The sequence below is a fragment of the Macaca mulatta genome, chromosome 8 (assembly GCF_049350105.2).
Source record: "Macaca mulatta isolate MMU2019108-1 chromosome 8, T2T-MMU8v2.0, whole genome shotgun sequence".
Taxonomy (NCBI): domain Eukaryota; kingdom Metazoa; phylum Chordata; class Mammalia; order Primates; family Cercopithecidae; genus Macaca; species Macaca mulatta.
Window position 1 is genome coordinate 109,296,940 of NC_133413.1, and position 22,402 is coordinate 109,319,341.

The following is a 22,402-nucleotide window of genomic DNA, read 5'->3' on the forward strand; positions in this document are numbered from 1 at the left end:
AAAAAGGCCATTCCTGCCTTTAGCAGTTGCCGACCAAGTCTGCTTTACATGGCAACAGGGCCAGGAAGAATCCAGGGCTTCAATACAGGTACTTTTCCACTAGTGTGTACTGTTTTGTCTCATTTCCTATTCCATCTTCCAAGGAAAAAATGAAGTGCTGCTGCAGAATACCCAGTCACCAGGCCCACCTGACACCTAGTACATATCTGACAAAGGAAATGCTGCCATGTGGTACAAGTGGCCTTCCCCAACAATCCCCAGCCAGGTTCCTGAAACCTCTTTTTTCCAAGTCTGACCCACCTTCTCTGTTCACACCTCCACACTCTAAGAAGAAAGCTGCATATCAGCAGCCACAACTAAGAGTGAACAAAAAGGGGCAAGTAGTGGCAATATGCTCAGGGGTTCCAAAGTAGAATCCTGCCAATGCATATGGTGCTTAAAACCATAAAAGCAGCAAAGGTGTCAGTGAAAACTATCTAGAACCAATGACAGTGATTATGGTGCCAACACATATAAGATGACATATATAGGCTGGGCATAGTGGCTCATGCCTGTAATCCCAGCACTTTGGGAGGCCAAGGTGGATGGATCACCTGAGGTCAGGAGTTCAAGACCAGCCTGGCCAACATAGTGAAACCCTATCTCTACTAAAAATACAAAAATCAACCAGGTGTGGTGGCATACTCCTGTAATCCCAGCTACCCAGGAGGCTGAGGCAGGAGAATAAGCTTGAACCCAGGAGGTGGAGGTTGCAATGAGCTGAGATCATGCCACTGCACTCCAGCCTAGGCAACAGAGCGAGACTCTGTCTCAAAAAAAAAAAAAATAGATGACATATATAAAGAACAAAGCACAAGGTCTAGACATCCTATGGCTGAAACTGTTGGTTGTCTCCCTATATCCACTCTCCTTTTCTTTAGTAATAGAAGTCTGAATTTAAGCTGGGCGCATGGCTACCCAGAGTAAAGACTACATTTCCCAGCCTCCCTTGCAGCTAGATATGCCTGGTGACTAGCTTCTGGTTTCTGTGGAGTCTCCTTAGAGACGTGGGGCTTGCCCTCCTTCATGCCTTCCTTCTTGCTATGGGTCAGAATGCAGCTATCTTGGACCATAAAGTAAGAATCATGGCTTGAAGTTGGTGAAACCACTTGACAGAAGGAGCCCAAGTACCTGATAATGAAGAAGCTATCCACCATATTGGCGCTGACTTGTCTATATTTATGTGGGAGAAGTCAACCTCTCTGTTGTTTAAACCCATGTTGGTTTGGATTTTCTGATACACACAGCTCAACTGTATTCTAATACTATCTCCTTCCTCAAGGCCTCATACATCAGTAGTATCCCCAAATTAATTGCATAATTATTTCATTAGAGAATAGCATCCAAAATAATAACTTAGAAGCCTAAAACAACCTATTCATTATAGATTCACTCCATGTATCCTCTAATTGCAACTAAAACAAGATTATAATAAAATATAATGCACAGTACTGTATTCCTACTTTTCAGTAAAAAATGAAAATGTAGACATTTTCTCTTGATAAAAGTCTTACTGTCAAAGCAGATAACTTTTTCTCTAACATTTGTTGCAACAGCTTAATTTGTATACTCTTGATAACCAGATAATAGGTATTGAGTCAAATTTCTTCCCCTTGGTTTCTTCTCCAACTTCTTACATGGATAGTAGGAATAATTTTGTGCACGTAAGGTCAGTTCATGTTAATGGGTAAGAAAAAGTCGTAACTACTAAGAGCATTAATATGGATCCATGTTATTTACTTATTGATTTATTTTTATTTTTTATTTTTATTTATTTATTTATTTATTTATTTTTTGAGGTAGAGTCTCACTCTGTCTCCCAGGCTGGAGCGCAGTGGTGTGATCTCAGCTCACTGCAAGCTCCACCTCCTGGGTTCACACCATTCTCCCACCTCAGCTTCCCGAGTAGCTGGGACTAAAGGTGCCCGCCACCACGCCCAGCTAATTTTGTTTTTGTATTTTTAGTAAAGACAGGGTTTCACTGTGTTAGCCAGGATGGTCTCAATCTCCTGACCTTGTGATCCACCCATCTTGGCCTCCCAAAGTGCTGGGATTACAGGTGTGAGCCACTACACCCGGCCTGCATCCATGTTATTTAACCCTCAGAATATCCTTAATTTGCAGATTCAGACACTGAGGGTTCAACAAGCAACATGACTTGCCCAACATAATAGAGCTATTAACTAGGGATCTTGGATCCAGGTTTTCTGATGCATACGATACCATAATTGCCTATTTACTTGTACATCTTCCCAGTAGACCATAGCTCCAAACTCATTATTGCATTCCCAGTACCTACCACAAGGCCGTCCATACCAAACATACTCAATAAATGCATATTAAATGAATTACCAACTCTAAAATATCACCCTGCTATTGCTCCCTTGCTCTGCAAGGGTTCTACAAACCAAATGCCCTTAATATATTTCAGGTCACTCCCAGGCCATATGGCTTGTCAAGAGAATGTGGTCAAGGATGAGACAGAGGGGGAGCAGGACTAGTGAACACACCCATATGACACACTTGTTCTCCACACTCTCCTGGGCCTGGGTGGGCCCACCACATAGGGCATTTGGATGTGTGCCTCATGGCCTGGGAGACAACTTGCACTTTGTGTACTTTTCCAGAAAAAGAAAAAGACAACCGTGGTCTAACACGTTAGAAACGCTGCTGCCTGGTGTTCTGACATCATAGTATCCACCCAGTTTGATTCCTGGAGGCAAGCCCACTTGCAAAGCATGGGCCAGGGAGGGTATAGGGGAAAGGACATGGGAAGAGGGGTTTGATGACTGAAAAGTGAAGTATGCGGCTAAGACATGCAGTGTGAGCAGACACTGTGAAGAGTGGAGGGGGGCTTCTCATACTGGTATGTCTCCAGATCCATTGAAGTTGTCTGTGTTTTGGGCTCAGAGGCAAAGATAACAGAGCTCATCACTTCTTGTAAGACCAGGATTCTTTGAAACTTTGATCTGAGCTGGTCCTTCTCCAAATTCTCCCAAAAAACTATGAGGATGGGGCCAATCTAGCCGTCTGCCACTTCCCTTACTCCTCCTCCAGCAAGGGTGCCAGAAAAAGAATGATTTGTTTTTTCTCTGTGGCTCCTTACAGTCAGGAAGTGAGAATCAGTTTGAGTGAGCTATGGTCACCAATCACAGGGAATCTACAGTGAAATTATCACCTGGCATGAAGTGAAATAACATCATTATAAAATGTTGTCTTCCAGTTGGAAAGCCAGAAGTTAAGTCTGTGCTGGCATTCACTTTCTAATAAATGGGCTGACTTAAACATTTATTTTCTCTTCTTGACTTATAAAAATGACTAAAAATGTAATAGAGAATTCAATAAATGTTTTAAAGATTGCCATTAAGTACAAATACTTTAAAATTTAACGAAACCTAGGGGATCCAACCTTAAAATTCCACCTTCCTTGTCCTCACTTCCACCCCCAAGTCAGGATGAAAGTTCAAGGCTTCAAACAATAACACAATTGCCTCATACCTGGTACATAGTAGACACTCAAGAAAATTGTTGAAAAGGAATTATATGTGCCTTATGAGTTGGTACTTCACAGGATTTTTAGAGTTGGCTTGACTTGGATTAGATTCAAGAATACTATATTAACCCTCCAGGGGAATATTCACAGGCAAACAGCTACAAGCATATACTACATTTTTCTTTGTTAAAACTTGTATCTGCATTCAAATATTGGCCTTGGCATTTCCTAAGGACTGGCTGCTTCGAATGTTACTATATCAAACCATCTGCACTGGGAAGCAAAATTCTGTTAAGAAATAGAATCACTGGTAGTAAAGAAATTACCACATTCCTGACCACTGTAATAGCTTATATTTTGAGAATCCCCATAAGAAAAGGTCATTTGGAAACAGCAACCCTTTGTCAAAGTGAAGATGATGAATACTTTTGTACAATTTATGACTATGGTCAGTACGAAAATTCATTTTTGTTTGTATGCATTTTCAGTGGCTTTCCTGCACTGACTCACTAAAATTAAAGCTTAAAAAAAACCCAACTTGAAAATAGATGACAAGAGGCTTCTAGTTAGATGAGATTTTGGGGAGACAAAGTGCCTTCTATTGTTCACTGTCCAAAACTAGAAAATCCTGGAGGGAAGCAAATGGTCCAGTGGAGGCGATTTTTTGACTGCCTAAGGATGGAAATTCAAGTGAAGGTCCTAGAGAGAAAGTGCAAAGTGAACAATCATAAGGGAAGTTGACTTGGCATAAGAAGACTAGAAAGTGCCAGTGTCATTCAAATTTTTAGTTGGGGGAGAAGGGAGACTATTTTGTACTCCCTAGAGAAAAGCAAAGGGACTTGATTCCATCTTAAGGTGACAAATCAGGACTCCAATGCTGGATGCACTTGAAGGTGGATAGCTAGGCAGACTGGGGCAGCAGGAAGTAGGGTGGGAGCCAGTGTGCACCAAGTGGGTGAGGGGAACATGTGAGTCAGTTCCAGTTGTCCTCAGACCCTCCTGTCCAGCCTCAGGGTAATCCAGGGGCACAGAGACTCTGAACCCTGGCCCACCCATGGTCCCTCGGATCGTGACACTCTCTTACCCCTAGTGCCACTCTGACCTATTACAGGGAGGGTTGGCAAGGTGTGGGTCAAGTGTGTCAAGATGTGTGTGGAAGTGTGTGCAGTAGACACACAGAAAGGTCCCTAAAATGTGATGAAAATAAGAGAATGACATCGGCACGGACAAGGAAGGCAGGCAAGTGTTAAAAATGGTTAGAAACTGTAAAATGAGGTGCGACATTTCCTGAAACCAGTCAGATCTAGTCTTAGATAATACTAATAACAACAACTGGCCGTGAAAGAAGGCACCTGCACTTTCTCTCCATTGCTCTCCCCACCATCTTATGCTGACTCTTTGCGGGTAGGCGTAGAGCCTTGTTCCCCTAGGTATCCTCAGCACGTTTCCAAGTACTTGAAGGTGCCCTTGGAAAGTCTTATGAATGAGAAATAAATGAGCGAGTGAATGAATGAATAAGCTGCCGAAAGCAGATGCGTTTATGCGTGCATTCTCTCGAGTGAAGGAAGAAAGAAGAGGTAGGAACGGAGCAGGAGAGAGAGCACGCGTGAGAAAGATAAATCGCGCCCGCCCGCAATGGTCCCCAATGTCAATTTGATCTAGGTTAGTGGTTCTCAAACTTTGTCATGCATCAGAATCACCTGGAGGGCTTGCTCAAAACACAGATTGCCAGGCCCCACTCCCAGTTTCTGACTTAGTAGGTGAGGCCAGAGAGTTTGCATTTCTAACAAGTTCCAGATGATGCGAATGCTGTTGGACCACACTTTAAGAACCGCTGCTCTAGAGGGTAACTCGGACCTATCCCAGCGTCCTGGGGAAACGAAATCTGCAGCGGGAAATGGAACGTCCAAGGCAATCTTCAGCTGACCTTTTAAAAACAAGTCCGGAGACGGGAGGGTAGAGCTGCTCAGCTCCAGCCAACTCACTGCCGCGTAGGAACGGAGGTCATCGGAAATCAAGATTTCCGTTTGAATTTTCCCAACGTTTAAGCTTTGGCAAGTGTGTTGAAAAACACACACAACATGAAAGCCTAACAAAAATATAGGTTTGCTGACCGTGCCCTAGTCTTTTCCCAGGATGTTCTTTTCTGTCATCCATCGTCTACCCAGATTGAGCACAACAGCCGGGCCAGTCCCGCCCTCGGCGGTTGGGGCCTTCCCAGAGAGGTCCCGTGCGGAGAGCCCCCCCCCCCTCCCTGGATGTGTCTGGGGCCTGTCCTTCACTGCGATATGTCTTCCTTGTCACGGACACTGAGGCGCTCAGTTCGAAAAGCACCATGAATTCGAAGCAGCCCTGGACGCAGTATCATGGGCGTTGGCCGGCTCTCTCCGACTAGGCAAACTGCAGCAGATCCCCTTCCCTGGAGTCACCGGAAGACGAAAACACACTGTCTGCCCGCGCGCCCCGGGAGCCCGCTCCTACCCACCTCGGCGTGCGGCGCGGGCCTGGAGACCGCGGAGCCCGAGCGGTATCCAGCGCCCCTCCGCTCGCTCCTGCCCCGGGACCATCCTCACGCTCCAGGGTCGCGGAGGCATCTCGCGACTAGCGAGGGGCTGACGGTGGCCTGGGTGGCCTTGCGCCGGCTCTGGGATCCACCGCTGCGGCAGCCGAGAGCCTCACCTGGGAGATCCAAACCCGGGCTGGAACTGGGCTCAAGGAAATTTCTGTCCCCAGGCTAGACCACCCGGGCCACGGCCACGCAACTTGCCCTGCGACCCCGTGCTCGGCGTTCCCACAGAGCTCCCCTTCCCTGTAACTCAGTGCCTCGCAGGCTGGTGGCCGGCAGAGTGCCTGAGGCTGCCTGGCCTGGCCCGACTCGGGGTGGCGGGGTTCCTGGAGTGAGGAGCGACCCTCAGCTCCTGCAGACGCGGGAACGCCCCCGCGCGATCCGTGGGAGTGGGGCAGCCTGTCTGCACGCGGTCCCCTGGGAAACCCCTCTGCATCTCCCGCCGGGACAAGGTCCCCGGCCTTGGAATCTGGGGCACGGGACCGCCTGCGAACTCCCTGCGCTGGTGTCAGAACTGGTGTCTTTCCCCTCCTCTGGGGAAGTCAGGGCAGCCCGGAGTGGCGTCGTGGGTCCGAAAAATCCGTCTCAGAAACCCACCAGGAGAAAAGTCTCTGGGGGTGGGGGGCACCTTGTGGGGCTTCCACAAAGGACCCGACGGTGGGTGTGGAGAAGCCTTTTAATCCCGATAATAGGCCCAGGCCCTCTCCACAGGACCCCTGCCGCATACACGACTCTTTCTCTGCAGCAAGGGAGCTCGAGCCCAGGTACAGGGAGCCGCGGGGCGGGCGGGCCAGCTGGTGGCCAAGCCCTGAAGCAGAGGAGCCGGCCACTGGGGTGGCCGCCCCCTCAGCCCGCGCCACGCAGAGCTCGGCCAGTGCCTCCAGGGGGCGCTGCGGCCCTTCCCGCCGCCTGCTGACTACAGCCCGCGGCTGCGCTTTCCCACCTCAGCCCTGCAGAGAGCGCGGGCGCTGACGCGCTGTTTTAAATATAAAATTCTTAGCTTTTTGCCCCTGTCTCCGCACCCTCAACTCGGCCTAGTACACGCAATCCTCTTCTGGGTTCCCCAGGCGTCCTTGCTACTCCGGGGCCAGGGTGCACGCACCCCGAGCAGAGCCGAGCTCCCTACTCCTCCAGGCTATGGCGAAAAACGGCCAATAGTGCGGGAAGTTCAAATGCAAAAGGTCCCCGCCTCGCAGAGGCAGTGGAAGGCTGAGGAGAAGGGAGGCGAGTCCCCGGGGGTAGTGGCTGGGATCCTTGGAAAAAGATAAGGTTTCCATATTGTATTCTTGAAAGATTAAAAGTTTCTAGGATCCGAGTCCGAGTGGCAGAGGCGCGCGGTTCGAGTGGGAGAGCCTGAGAGTCAACTCCAGGGAAGTCTGTGTCTGACACCTGCTCGCTGCTTAGCTGGCAGAGCCTCCTGGGTGGGCCAGGGGCAGGGGCCTGGGCTGCGCGCCCCCTCCTCCTCCACCTCCTCCGCGTTTCCTCTCCCTGGCCTTCATCCCGGTCTCCCGGGGCGTAAACTTGCAGCGGTTGGGGTTCAGACAACCGCTGCTCGCGCCCCTCGTCAGTTAGCCATTTCCCTGAGAGAGTCCTTGGTGTCGAAAGCCCAGAGCCGCGAGGACAGCAGACTACCGGGTCAGCGGAAATTTCAGAGCGAGCCAGCAGCTCAGGTCCCCGGGGCCGCGGCGGGAATGGAACTGCTCGGCGGAGACAGCCCCCGGGGCGCAGCTGGGCCACTGCAGACTCCGGGACTTCCCTCTCCGCACACCCGAAACCCACAACTCGCCCGTGGGCCAGGTGGCCTTTCTGCGCCGGGGGCTGCTGGGGGCGGGCGGAGAGCCTGGCCGGTGACCTGCTCTTGGGTGGGCTCCGCAATGCCTGCGCCCTAGACGCTGGCCGGGATGAGGGGCTGGCTGGGTCTGAGCCTGGAGAAACGCAAGGGTCAGCCCGCGGTGGGCGCAGAGGTGGCCCAGGAAGGCCCGTGGACAGTGCTGCGCTGCGCTCAGCCTCCGGGCCGCTCCCCGCGTCCGGCGCGCACCTGCCCATCGAGGCTGCAGGGCCAGCAGGCAGCCTAGGCGCGGCCGGGCCACGCGGCATCCCCCAAAGCTGGAGTTCGCCGACTCTTCCCTACCTTTCCAAGCGACCGCAGTCGTGCCCAGAACGCCGGCGTGGCCCAGACTCCATTTTGGAACTTCGCAGGCTGGAGTGGACGAAGTAAACACATTTATGGAAAAACCCCGGGGTTAGGAGGTTTGCGGAAAGAGGGAGCAGCTCGTGGGTGGTTGGAAATTCTGCCTACCCCTCCGGAAAACCAAACGGTTCCGCACCCAACGTACACATACTTAAGGGCGGGAAAGGTGTGAAGCCCGCTGCTGGGGAGTTGCCTCCCCTTTGATGAAAAGGAAGTGTGAAGCTTAGGAACGCTCTTCAGGTCACCACCCCGTGAGTGGGAGACTTGGGGAGTCTGAAAGAAGAGAAAGCTCCCTCCAAATCTCCCAAATTGAGAAAAGATGCGGGAGGAATGAGGCAGTTGGAGAGAGAGGACCACAGGCGCCCCGCAGCTGAGGCTCAGGACTGAGCTCTAAAATGAAAGCACCCCTATGGGACCCACTAGGGAAAATGTGAAAAAAAAAATCTGAATGCTTAGGCATTCTGCTGCTTCTATTCTGTGTGTCAAATCTACTTTGAAGCAGTTAAGTACTGCAGGATATTAAACACTCGGATCTCCGTTTTAAGCTCACTTTTTAATCTTTGCGAACTTAAAATTGGAAAGATAGAAAAAAAGATCTGCGACCCCTGTTATGTTTTACCAAAGGAACGAAAAATTCTCTCCACCTCGGCATAAATAAAATAGAAAGAATTTTATCTTAATAAAATAATACCTGGGAGCTTCTGCCTGACTCCCCAATTACTGCTTAACCTTTTGACAGTTTTTAGCCTCTGCTTATATTTGTCTACTTCCCCACACGATTGAGTTTTTTAAATTGTCCTTTGGGGAGTCCCATCCAAAACCATCTTTCGACGGAAGACTTTTGAATTGTACAGCCTCTTGGTTGAAGATCTACCTCCTCTAAGTGCGGGCTTGCCTGGGCTAACGCAAATCCCCTCTGGCAACTCGTATGGGACGAAGGGCGTTTTTGCTTAGTGTTGATCACGCAAATCACATCTGAAAAGAAGCTGCTTAAAATGGGTGTGTATCATTCCCTTCCTGTCACTCTGTCACCCCTATTCCAGAGTGGTTGAAGTGCTTTTTGCAGTTACACTCACACAAGACCAAACCTTTAGAAGAACCTGAAAAATGTATCACTGCACTTTGAATTCGATTAACTTTCCTGGCGACTGAACAATGGACTCAATTTTTCCTGGGAATGACGATGTAAATGTTTTGAAAAACTAGAATCGCATTTTCCTAAATTTTAAAAATGTTCTTCACCCATTCCAGATGGATTCTTTATTGTTTGCCAATGGGTTGCAGATGCCCACTCTTTTAACCAAGTTGGTTTACTGCGTAAGAAATGAACATTTGCCGATTAAAGCTTAAATATTGGAAGAAATTTCTCCTGGGGCATTCCACGCGTCTTCGCAATAATTACTAAATTAGTCAGTTGCCACCTCTGTAAACAAACTTCGTTTAGAAAACAGCAGGCGAAAGCAGACTACACATGTAGTCATAATTGACCAAAAGTATGTACAAAGCTGTTCAAAATTGGGGAAAGAGTGATTTATGCTGGAGAATACAGTCTAGAACTGATTTATTTTACTCTACGGTGAAGGTAGTTGTATTGAACGTGTTAAGATGTGCAAATGAAGCCGGCGAGCGCACCAAATAAAATTACTAAATGCCCTTTGGGATTCTCTGCAGGGTCTTTGAGAGGCAGAGAAGCAGTTGTTGAGTTTCTAATAGTATAAGGAAAAGTGGCAACGAGAAGAAAGGGGGTGGGCATTGTGTTTGTATGTGAGTTTTGAACTGAGTCACTTACGGCTGCTCGAGGGAAACCTCGAGCAAACCTGTGCCTTTAAGGCTCAGTTGCTATCCAAACACAAGTAAACAGAGTGGACCATTAGCAGACGCCGGGCGCGAAGGCGGAGCCAGGGCGCTGAGGGCCCCGCTCGGCGGCGGGACGCCCGCCCGAAGGGGAGGCGGGGCCGCTACTAAAGCCCAAGACTCCCGGCCTGGGGCGGCCTGGGGAGGGACGCGGGCGGGGACGGAGCTCGGCGTGCTTGCTGCTGGAGGGTGATGGCCCTGCAAGGCTGTGGGCTCCGACCTCAGCTGGAGTCGGCAGCGAGAGGTTCGCGGAACAGCGAGGTTCTGGGCGAGCGCTGAACGCCTGCCCCAAGCACCCCGGGTCTTTACACAGTCCGCGTCCACAGACTCTGAAGAAGACGTGGATCTGCTCTTGCTTTCGCTGCTCGCGTCCTCCAGATCATGTCCGCGACTCCTGCGACTCCGCGCGGAAAAAAAAGTTTGCCAGGCGTGGACTCAATGACCTTTCCAAACTGTGCGCCTCGCTGCCTGGACCAGGTTTGAGCGCTGCTGAGCAGGCAGACCTTTCTGCAGGAGGTGAGTGTCCGCCCTGGGAAGGGGCTGTAGCCGCCCTTTGGAAGGAAGGGTTTGGGGGTGCAAGAGGCGTTCAGATTCTCGGTCTGGTGTGCCCCAAGTTTAGATGTGAAAATAGATCATGGGGATGCAATCCCAGGGCACTGTATTTCTCACTTCCTTGGGTCCCTGGCATGCAACTCCCAGCTAACACCCAGCCACACACACTTCTACGTATGGTTTCTTAGTTTTGTTTTGGGATATTTAATCTAAGCGGTCGGCAAGACTTCTTATAAAAGCCGATCGACGTACACTGAGATCAAACCCCACAACCCCATGGTGTTTCTGCCCCTGTCCTAGCAAGCCCTGGTCGACTTGTCCCGGGGCAGCCGCGGCAGCGCAGCGTGGACGGGCCCGGACACCCGGTGCCTGCCCAGCCAGCGACGCTGAAGGCGCATTTCAAGAGGGAAATAGTTCAGTTCTCGGTAATTTGTCAACCTTGTGCTGGCTTTTAAATTTTCCTCCCACCTTCCAGTCCTGACTGAGGGGGGGCCAAAAGCAAACTCCCCGGGGGCTTAAACGCTCGGATTCCCGAGAAATGGCAAGTGAGAAAGGAGTTGCAGTTGTACAAAGAAGGAGCGAGGAAAAGGTGTTTGTGGAGGGAGCCCCGATCTGTCTTCCTACCTGTTAGCAGAGAACAAAAGGGGGCTGGCGTTTCCCAAAGCGAAAGGGCGCAGACAGCCACTTTCTCTGCTAAACAAACTGCAGTCCTGAGCAGAACAAGAAAATTACTCACGCAGGGGGAGCAAGGGGAGCAGAGAGAAACAGAACCCAGATTATGCGGAAGGCATCTTAATTTAATTAACTCCTTGGGAAGGCAGAGGCGCTCTGAAAGGACAGGAAATTCGCAGCCGTTTCTTTATTCACCTGATACAGTCTGGCCCTCACAATCTGTCCTTAAACAATTTTTTTCTTTTTAATGATCTTTGATCTACTTAGTCTATAGCTCTCTAATTTATATAAAATTCCACTGCGGTTTGGGCTGAATTTCAGTGAGCCTATCTATCTAACCATCAGTCATTTCTCTCAGATACCAATGCACAGGTTTTAGCAGATGAACCCTGACTGTATATTATTTTTAGATAATTCAGTGTAATAATACCATTACCAAAGAGCAAAACTCCCTATCAAGTTACTTCTTAACTTTTTTCTCCAATGTTTTGAAAGCTTCACTGAACTAAGTGTGTACACATCTCCCTTGTTGACAGCCAGTCAACTAAATTTTACAAAATTTCTCCACATGCCTGGAAATTCCTGTGAAGAAGACTGATGAAAGAAAAATAGCCTCAGTTCCACCAACATATTTATGCCTTTTCATTGGTTTAAGTTTATTTCCTTGCAAAATTAAAAGTAACCGGTGGTCTGAAACAGGATGGTGGAGAAATGACAGCAGAAGAAGATCGCTGTTATTTCCTGAAAGGGAGTGTGGGAACTACAAGGCTCAGCTCTAGACAAAACGAAAGTACTTTAGGATCTCTGCCTTCACTTAAAATACTTCTTTTGACATACATTTCCAGCAACTCAATGGGAGTGTGGAAATTTAACCTTCCTAATTATTTGTGGCAAGAGCCATTGGTGGATATTTAAGGTAGTTCTGTTTCTAAAAGGGTTTCAAAAGGACCAGTGGTTTGCTCTTCCCCTATGAAGAAACTATATGCTCTGCAAATTAAAACAAACAGGTACTATGAAATAGCACTTTTTTTTTTTTTTTGCTAACATGAACCTGAAATATACTAGTCGTTAATTTCTGTGTTATAAACCATTCAGAGAAAAGGGAAAGAAGATGGCACTCAACTTTGTGGCAGTGTAACCTTTATGGCGGAGTTTGCTGCGCCTTTGGAGTAGAAATCACAGGTCACAACAGTACTTTAGCTGACACCACTCCCCCCCAACACCCGCTCCCTCCCTCAACACATACACCCTGTGGTGGGAGTTGTGCTTTGCCTCCTGTATTTATTTCTAAGAAATCTAGTCTGGGAATACACCCAAATAATAATTTCGGTTTCCTCTCTACGGGAAAGAGGTTGCTTTTCAACACGAAGGGAAAAATAATATTTTGAATCTCTGGAAAATCCTCATTATACAAAGGGAAATAAGGGTGTAATTTATTATTTTTAATTGAAAGGGAAATAATCAGATAGATTACCAGGAATGTTAGTAGAATCCTTTTTTCCTGCCTCCCTAAGAGAGTTGCCGCTGAGCAAAAATAATCGTGATTTGTGGTGGGAAAGTTGATTACTAATGGGGGTTTGCAGTTGCGGTTGAATGGTCTGACTGAGACCCTCTGACTGTTACACATCTCTCATTAACTCCTAGCCTGAACTCCCAGACCGCATACCACCAAGCAGAAGGGATTCGTTAATAAATCTCTGTCCCGGAGCCCTTCCAAACAGAAGAAGGTGTGGGCCCCGCAGAGGCAGCCAGATCCTGCCTTGCCAGAACGCACTGTCATTAGCGTAGCCCCCTAAGTCTGCTCACAGATGGAACCACAGGCAGTACTTCACAACACGCTGGAGAGGACAACTTAGGTGCAGGAAGGGGTTGGGTGGGAAGGGAAGGCTGGAATCTCTCCTGCCTTCCCACTGGGTTCAAATGCCAGGCTTGGCGGTTGGTGGCACAGACTGGTGCTTAGCTCTGACTCCTACACCTGGGGGGCTGGCAGAGGGAAGGCCCTGGTCCCCCGAGCTGGCAGAACTCCTTTCTAAAAAGGGGCTGGCCGTGGGAGAATGTGGGCCCGCCGTGAATGTAGGTGAGGTGCTCCCGGGAACCTGGATCTGAAATCAGACCTGTGTTGCCATTGGGAGCACGAGGAGAGGGGAAGTGCCCTGCTTAGGCCCAGGCCGGGCGTCCTGGTGGCGGGAGCACAGCCACACTCACCTCTAGGCCAACGGACAAGGTTCCTGCAGGCCAGCAGGGCCACCCTGTGCTTGGCCTACTGCGGCTCCGCTGCAGCTCCTTTCCTCTCCCTCCCCGGAGCGCTCTCCTCTCTCCTCTCCCCTGTCTTCTCTCTCCTCTCTGGTCTCCTGGGGCCTACCTGGTGGAGGGATGCAGGGGTCGCTTCTCGGTGCCAGACTGGGAAGCAGCTCAGGCCTCCCGAGAGCTTGGCACTCAGTCTGGGAAAAGGGGTTCCTCCAGCCTCAGGGATGTTCTCTGCCCCCAGCCCACCCCCTGGGAGCCTGAACCATCTGGAAGGGATCTTAGTGGAGGGTTGGGAGGAGAGCCCCTGGAGGAGGAGGGGGCGATTCTAGGCCGAATCCAGCCCCTGAGGTGTCACTTTTCTTTCCTGCGGCCCGTCACCGCTGATAAATGGGACTGAGGGCAGAGAAGGAAAAAGAAAACCTCCGAGGTCAGTGCGGGGCGAGGCGAGCCCTTCCCAGGGCCCTCTGGCCCAGAAGGATGAAGCGCACCGGCTTTGCTCTTGCACGCCGGCTTGCGGTCCGGGTAAGCGCGGGAAAGGCGGCCGCAGGGCGCGGCAGCAGCGCAGCGCGTGGGATCCCACCACCCATACGTTAACCCACCGTTCCCGGGAGCTCCGAGGCGCAGCGGCGACAGAGGCTCGCCCCGGCCTGCCGGCATTGGCGTTGTGGTTGACTGAGCTTCACCTGACGGGCTTGGGGAAGGTGGGCTGGGTTGGGCTGGGTGCTGCCCCGCTGTCCGCCTTTCGTTTTCCCGGGACCGATCTGTATCTGTCCAGAGTCTGAATCCGACCTTCCTTCCTTTGGGCGCCCGCTTTCCAGTGGAACATTTCTTGCTCTGGCCCAGGGCTGATCTGCATGCGGACTTGAGCAGGTGCCACGAGGTCCCCTCACGGCTTCTTTCGGGGGTCTTGGAGTCCGGTGGGGAGGGAGACTTGGGTGAGTGTGGTAACCTGTGTGGGTGCCAGAAGGCAGAAGGAGCAACCTTGGATTATAGTCATGGTCTCTCCCTCTCTTCCCTGCCATTTTTAGGGCTTTCTCTACGTGCTGTTGTCTCACTGAGTTTTTGTCGGAGCCCCACGCACTCCTGCCTCTGATTCCTGGAAGAAAGGGGTGGTCCCCTCAGCCCCCCAGCATCCCGGAAAATGGGGAGCAAGGCCCTGCCAGCGCCCATCCCGCTCCACCCGTCGCTGCAGCTCACCAATTACTCCTTCCTGCAGGCCGTGAATACTTTCCCGGCCACAGTGGACCACCTGCAGGGCCTGTACGGTCTCAGCGCGGTACAGACCATGCACATGAACCACTGGACGCTGGGGTATCCCAATGTGCACGAGATCACCCGCTCCACCATCACGGAGATGGCGGCAGCGCAGGGCCTCGTGGACGCGCGCTTCCCCTTCCCGGCCCTGCCTTTTACCACCCACCTATTCCACCCCAAGCAGGGGGCCATTGCCCATGTCCTCCCAGCCCTGCACAAAGACCGGCCCCGTTTTGACTTTGCCAATTTGGCGGTGGCTGCCACGCAAGAAGATCCACCTAAGATGGGAGACCTAACCAAGCTGAGTCCGGGGCTGGGTAGCCCCATCTCGGGCCTCAGTAAATTGACTCCGGACAGAAAGCCCTCTCGAGGAAGGTTGCCATCCAAAACGAAAAAAGAGTTTATCTGCAAGTTTTGCGGCAGACACTTTACCAAATCCTACAATTTGCTCATCCATGAGAGGACCCACACGGACGAGAGGCCGTACACGTGTGACATCTGCCACAAGGCCTTCCGGAGGCAAGATCACCTACGGGATCACAGGTGAGGCGGGCAAGGAGGATGGCCGGGAGAGGGAAAGCGAATTTGTTCTGGACACACTGAGTCCTGATAGACATCCCAAGTGTCTTTATAATCCCCTGTGATCTAAAATACACCCTCAATCACGCTCCCCAGCCCGGTTCAGCTAACTCCCAACATCTACTCTTTCTTCCCCCCCCCCAGCGGCTCCTGCTATGTTCTTGTTTGGGATGAGGGAGGGCCTTTCCTCAGCCTTGGACAGGAACAATTCATTGGCCTTAGTCCTGGGATGGTTATCCTGTCTCTTCCCGGTGCGGTGAGGAGTGGTGCAGGAAGAACCGAGGGACCCTGGGGTGCCGGTCCTGCCTGCAATCGGGCTACTTCTGTTGGATTTCGCCCCTCGCCCCCCACCTAGGTGCACCCCAGAGCCTGCCATGGGGACCTTTCTTTTAAGCTGTATTTGTGTGTGTGTGGGGGGGGGGGGGGTCTTGCGGTCACCGAATTTACAAACAACTCCCACCTGCCTTCCACGACCTTAAACTCTGCATTAATACAAGGCAATTGAAGACATACAATAATGTAAGTGTTATCCTTGGGTAAAAACTTCTCAGGAGTTGGGGAGACCTTTTTAGGGGTATCTTTTCTGGACTCTACCTGCTGTTCCCCAGAGATGAGACTTCTGTACCCATCCTCCGAGGCCGTTAAGGGATTCACTAAAATTAGCACCTCTAAACTCGGCTTTGCCTTACATCCTGATTTGGCCAATTTAAATCCCAGAGAAAACCATGGAGGCCAAGAAAGGCCCGTTCAGCGGGGTTTTGAGCTCCAGAAAACACCAGAGAGGGCGATCAAGTGTAGATAAAACCCGCAGGCCAGTGAACATTTTGAAGAGAAGCTGTTTGTTGAGATTAACCATAAACAGAATTACACAGGAAAAAAAAAATCTAAAAACATAAATGGAAATCTTGTTTCTTTTGTTCTTCCGTGACTTCCTTTTAAGTAATTGCTAAAAGTAACTCTTCATCATGGGGCAAAGTTATTTCAATGAAACCTTATATTAATTTTCAGGTATATCCATTCCAAAGAAAAACCCTTCAAATGTCAGGAGTGTGGGAAAGGATTTTGTCAGTCTAGAACTCTAGCAGTTCACAAAACTTTACACATGCAGGTAAGTTTGTTTTCTTGTTTAAAAACAGTGGCTGGTTCATTTTATCATTACTGCTTTGCAAAAGGTGTTCAATGGCAGACTCTCGTAAAAGGCTCTGTTTAGATTAGTTCTCTAGGTGGGGAAAAGCAACACTCTTGATTTTTTTTTAATATATAAAATTAATCTTATTTAACATAAAGCATTTTTATATTTTTCTTAAAAAACAGGCCACTTTGATTATCATAAACCATAATTTTAGAATTTTTTTCATCCAATCTGCCCTGCATTTAAAGCTTTCGTGTTTAGGAGGAAATAAAGGTAATTTTGATAATGGAGGCATAGTGAAATCCCATACGTTCTCTTTCCCAGGGGCCTCATAATTTGTACCTTTCAGGACATTGAGGAATAGTTTAGTTTTCCAGCAAAGAGGAGCCTTATTACCCAGGAGAATGTTGTTTCTTAAGAGAGGATTAGAGTTTTTCCTTCCTCCTTTTCCTGCCTATGACATGGTGATGAAATGTGAAGAGCTGGAAATCACAAAGCCCACCGAGGTGGCCGCGGGTCTACCTCCGAAGTTATCAGTGTAATCGGGCCTCTGTGTATGCCTGCACGTGTGTTTTCATGATTGGAGGATTAGGAGCACAGATTTGTTCCTGCAAGTCCCCTCTTTTGTTGTCATGCGAGTGTTATGTTAACGCTTGTGATACCGATAAGACAGAAACTATTGAAAAGGGTGCAGTGGTGGTGTGAAGGATTAATCCTTTGCTTGCTTCACATCTGAACAGGAATCTCCACACAAATGTCCCACATGTGGAAGAACCTTTAATCAGAGAAGTAATCTGAAAACTCACCTTCTCACCCATACAGACATCAAGCCCTACAGCTGCGAGCAGTGCGGCAAAGTGTTCAGGCGAAACTGTGATCTGCGGCGGCACAGCCTGACTCACACCCCGCGGCAGGACTTCTAGAGAAGCCCAGGATCTGTCCCGTGCCGCCGCTGCTCCCCTCCCCCGACACCTCTCCACGTCTCCTTCCCGGGGGGTCGCACCCCTAGCCATTCACTGACCCCAGCTCTTCCCTTGCTGCAACCGCACCTGCAGCTCCAGGGAGTTAACTCTTCTTCTGGGGGACTGAGAACTGTAGAAAGCCACACACTACATCCCTTCACAAAGAGTATATGCTAGTTTTTTGTAGATATTCACAGCTCATTTTAGAGCTCTGTACATAATGTTGTGGGTCTTTGTTTTGTTGTTTTGTTTTTGGATCTTGTTGGATGCGCCTAGATATGGAAAATGGAAGCCAAATTTTATCTTTAAAGACTGTATTTTCAAAATAAAACTTTTTCTTGTTTGTTTCAACACTCCTGCAAAGGTGTCTTGCTATTTAAATTCTGTTTTTCCTCTAGATTCTGGAAGAGTGAGCCTTCTCTATACAATTCAATACTGAAGGGCATTCTTTATCCCTAAGTTTAAAAAAATAGGGTTTCTCAGAATTCTCAATCTGCAACTTCAGCCTTTCCCTTTTTATACGGTGGCATTTTGGAATTAGACAATTGGGCTGTTTCTTTGTTTTGCAAAGATATTAAAACATTGATGCCCCTGAGGTTTTATCCCCTTTTGTTTATTTCAATTAGTTGTGTATTATTCCCTCAGATAAATGTAATATCTTAATATAACATGCAACTTCCATGGTTGTCCCACTTGAAAGCACAGGATGGGAAGAAGCAGGAAGCATAGAAGAGGTGGGAGCTTCTTACCACTTCATTTTTGAAAAGTCCTTGGCCTATTGTCACAATTTATGATGGGCAACTTCTCTTACCATTAGACTTTGAACACTATGATTTATCACTATAGACAGAAACTTTATCCTGCCTTCAGGAGGGAAGTCTAAAATCCTACAGAAGAGTACAGGAAGATACAATCTTCAAGAAGACGGGAGAGAAGAGGAGAAAGGAGAAACCAGTTAGCTATGTTCACAAAATATTTCTTTCCAAGGGTGGGGATCCTTTCTTCTAGAAGGTTAGGATTTTTCTGCAAAGCAAACTGAGTTAGGCTACCAGTGAGGTTTCCACCACTGGTTGGTCTTTGTCCCTGGGAAAATGCCAGAAGTGCAGGTTATTCCATGTACAGAGCTCATGACAAACATGTAGTCACCTTCTGAGGCATTTCAACCTTTCCTAAATGGTTCCCGGGGAACATGACTCTAGTATAGTGACAACCCTGAAGTATAGTGTAGGATTTGGGTGGAGGGCTTTGGAAGGAGATAAAGAGTAGTACTATGCAGAGACTGGAAGGAAAGTGATTTAACTTAAAGGGGGAATGACAGAGGAACCTGTGGCCCAGTAGGCTCTCACAAACTGTTTAATATGGAACAACAGGTTAAACAAGGCATTATCAGATGTTTAAAAAATTTGTATATTTGTGTGGGGATGGCATGTTTCACTTTCAGGGTGATTCCAAGCAACATGCCCTGTGTTTTTACCTTAGAATCTTCCAGAAAAGTAGATAGAGACTTGAAGACTAGACTCAAAATTTCTCAACAGTACCTTGTTCAATACAACCTACTAAGAGGTTTCAAAAAGTGTTCCTGACTAATTCCTTCCTCTGTTTTCAGGGGAGCAGGCTAGAAGTCATGTTTATCTCTCACTAGAAATTAATTCTCTCCAACAAAGTGTCCAGTCACCAGCCTGTGTGCCTAATGCTCACACAAATGCATTCCCAACATGGGATGAGCCCAAAGTCTTCCTGAGGAGTAGGGGCAGGGATGGAGTATGGAGTGCATGTGCCTGTGTTATTTAGAGGAATGAAACAGCTGTTTGCTTTCTTTTGTTTGTACAGAATTAACTCAGTGACCTCCCTGCCCTCTCCTCTCTCAAGATCCTGCCCACGTTGGTACAGAAGATTTGAATACTTTAGGGCAGAGTTAACATTGACTGTCCCTAAAGCCCCCCTAATCCTGCAGGCTTTTTCTACATAGTCAATCTCACAGCCCCACCCACCCCTACTGACTACAAGTGTCACAGTTCCATTGCACAGGGTTCAGTCCAATTATCAAAGAATGACCCTTGTTCGCTATCAAGCTACAGGCATATCCTTGAAGTCCCTATTACAGGAATATATAGATAGGTATAACCAGAAAACTGTTCCTCTCCATTTATTTTATTTGAAGAAATGAGAATCAGAAGGGAAAGAGGAAGAAGAGAGGAGAAAGTGGAGAAAGCAGTTCCCCATCTGATACACAAACTACTTTAAAAGTTAAGGTTAATTTATTCATAATTAATTTATTTACTCATTAATTTAATAAATGCTTATTTTATGCTTTTCATGTGCCAAGCCCTGTGCTAAATTCCACTGATTTTCTTGATCAGTTTCTGCCTTTCTATATCCAGTGACACATTTTTGGAATCTTGGCTACTTAGGTAATTTAAAAACCTACGATAGGGCTAATTTAACATCCTCAATCTAGACACTTAAATCCAGCATTCGTCTAGGCTCAGAAAGGATCTAGCTTCTGTCAGGGTAGACTTTTTCTACATACGCTTCATGATCTTAGGTGAACTTTTAATTTTAATTTTAATTTTTATTTTTAAGACAAAGTCTCACTCATTGCCCAGGCTGGAGTGCAGTGGCACAATCTTGGCTCACTGCAACCTCCACCTACTGGGTTCTAAATTATTCTCTTGCCTCAGCCTCCCAAGTAGCTGGGATTACAGGCACCCACCACCATGCCTGGCTAATTTTTGTATTTTTCGTAGAGACAGGGTTTTACCATGTTGGCCAGGCTGGACTCGAATGCCTAATCTCAAGTGATCCGCCTGCCTTGGCCTCCCAAAGTGCTGAGATTCCAGGGGTGAGCCACCACGCCCAGCCAGGTGAACTTTTAAACAGTGAGATCCTCTCCAAATTCTGGGTTTTGTTTTCTTCTTCTTTAGACTGTCCAAGTATACAGGAAATGAACAAATTTATGAGACATCATAGGGAAAATATCTTGTATCTTAGGAAATTGATCTGCTAGTTTTTTTGGTTCAGAGAAGAGTCATTATTTGAGTTTTAGATTAGCCTGTGTTTTCCTTACACCCTCTACCACAGTCAACTCGTGAATCAATGCTCCTGGCAAGAGACCAGCCAGGAGGTGGAAATATCACGAGTCATAACCACAGCGCTGAAGAACTTCATGCACAAGTTAGGTATTTACTCTCTAGCTGTGACTGTAATCTCATTTTGCAGTCTATGCAGTAAGGTTTTTAAAATAATTTCTAAAAATGAATTACATTGTAATCAATTGTTAATATAAAATTATGAATGTGTGTTAGGTGTTCTTACTGATACTAACCTTGAAATGTAGGTCATTGTGGTACTAGTGCTTTATAATTGTGGAAATTACAATTGCTATATTGCACAGGCACACCCTTTTTTTACATGAGGAAGCATTTTTAAAATCTGACTATAGAATAACAAAATATTTAAAAAGTCAACAAATCTAAAATCTCAAATTATAAATAGGCTCAACTACCACTAGTGATAAAATCAGAGGTGGTTACTGGGAATTTTGTCTGTTCATCTGTGATGTTAGCACATGCATTTGGTCCTCTTCACTTAAATAATGTTCAGTCAGATACTTTTACCCCAACTTTGAGTTCTTGAAGATTGTCAACATGACAAAATAGATGCATTTGCACTAAACACTGTGTAGAATCAACAGCAAATTTTAATACAAGAAAAATATTAGCATAATGGGTTGCCTTTCTTATTACCAAAGTAATTTTAATATTATTATAATAAGGAAAGATTTAAACAATTGATGAAACCATATAACACATTGCAAACAGGAATGACTTTTGTATTTTAGGGGTTTATTTGTGTTTGCCTTTATTAGTGTGTTATATGGAGACTATATTTCTCAATTTTTTCTTCTATAATGTAACTTGTCATGATAACCACCTCTGCTGACAGCAATGAGCAATAAAGGGCGTGGAGATTCAGAATGATTCAGCTTTGATGACCTGAGATATTTCAAGTTCATTCCGGTTTCTCTTTTTTTATTGCTTGTTTTTTTTCCCCGAACACAAGCTACCTTATTATCTATGCTATGTAACTTTTTTTTCTTGAAACTATCCCAGGCAAAAACTGATAGTGAAAAACTGTAAGTAACCTTATAGCCCACAAGAGGAAAATTGTTAAGTAAATTATCATGCTATCTCCATTAGGATGTTTTCTACTGCACAGAACAGAAAACTCACCTAAAAAGGGCTTAAGTAATAGGAGATATGTTTTCTCACATAACAAGAAGTCTCAAAGTAGGGTCCAGGGATGTGTAATTAATTGGAGTGTCATGATCAACTAGGATCAATTCTTCCTATTTCTTTGTTCTTCCATCTTTAATGTGTATACTGGACTTCCTTTATGGCCACAAAATGGCTGCCACAGCACCAAGCACTAGCTCCACTGCTCCCTCCTGACACACATTCCTTAGGCAGAAAAAGGGATTATCTCTTCCTTGGATCACTTTTAAGGAACTAAGAATCTCTTTCACAAATCTAACCTATAGATTTGCCCATATATCTTTTTGGTCAGAAGTATGTCACTTGCTCTTTCCTCAGCCAATCACTGATAAGGGGAATAGAATTGTACCATGATTGGCTTAAACTAAATAAAAAATCACTTTTTGTGAGTGGAAATGGAGTCAGCCTTTAAGCCTGAAGCCCTTGACCGCCTGAACAAACCTGAGTTCTGTTAGCAGGAAAGAAAAGAGAACTGGCTATTGTTAATATTAGGCAGATGTTTAAAATGAAGTTTCCATTAAACACCTTGTGTTAGGAGATGTTGGTATTAGACAGTATTATTTCAAATATATAAAAAGGCATAGACA

General features: G+C 47.5%; 1 protein-coding gene across 2 annotated transcripts; it reads left to right on the forward strand.

Annotated features, from left to right (window-relative positions):
- The first annotated feature begins 8,707 nt into the window (after positions 1–8,707).
- OSR2 (odd-skipped related transciption factor 2) lies at positions 8,708–17,892 on the forward strand. 2 transcript variants are annotated; one of them, XM_015145736.3, is made up of 4 exons: positions 8,708–10,659; positions 14,643–15,411; positions 16,456–16,555; positions 17,402–17,892. In XM_015145736.3, exons 2-4 carry the CDS (start codon positions 14,756–14,758, stop codon positions 17,474–17,476), a joined length of 831 nt encoding a protein of 276 aa, XP_015001222.1. In that variant the 5' UTR covers positions 8,708–10,659; positions 14,643–14,755; the 3' UTR covers positions 17,477–17,892.
- The last annotated feature ends 4,510 nt before the right edge of the window (positions 17,893–22,402 follow it).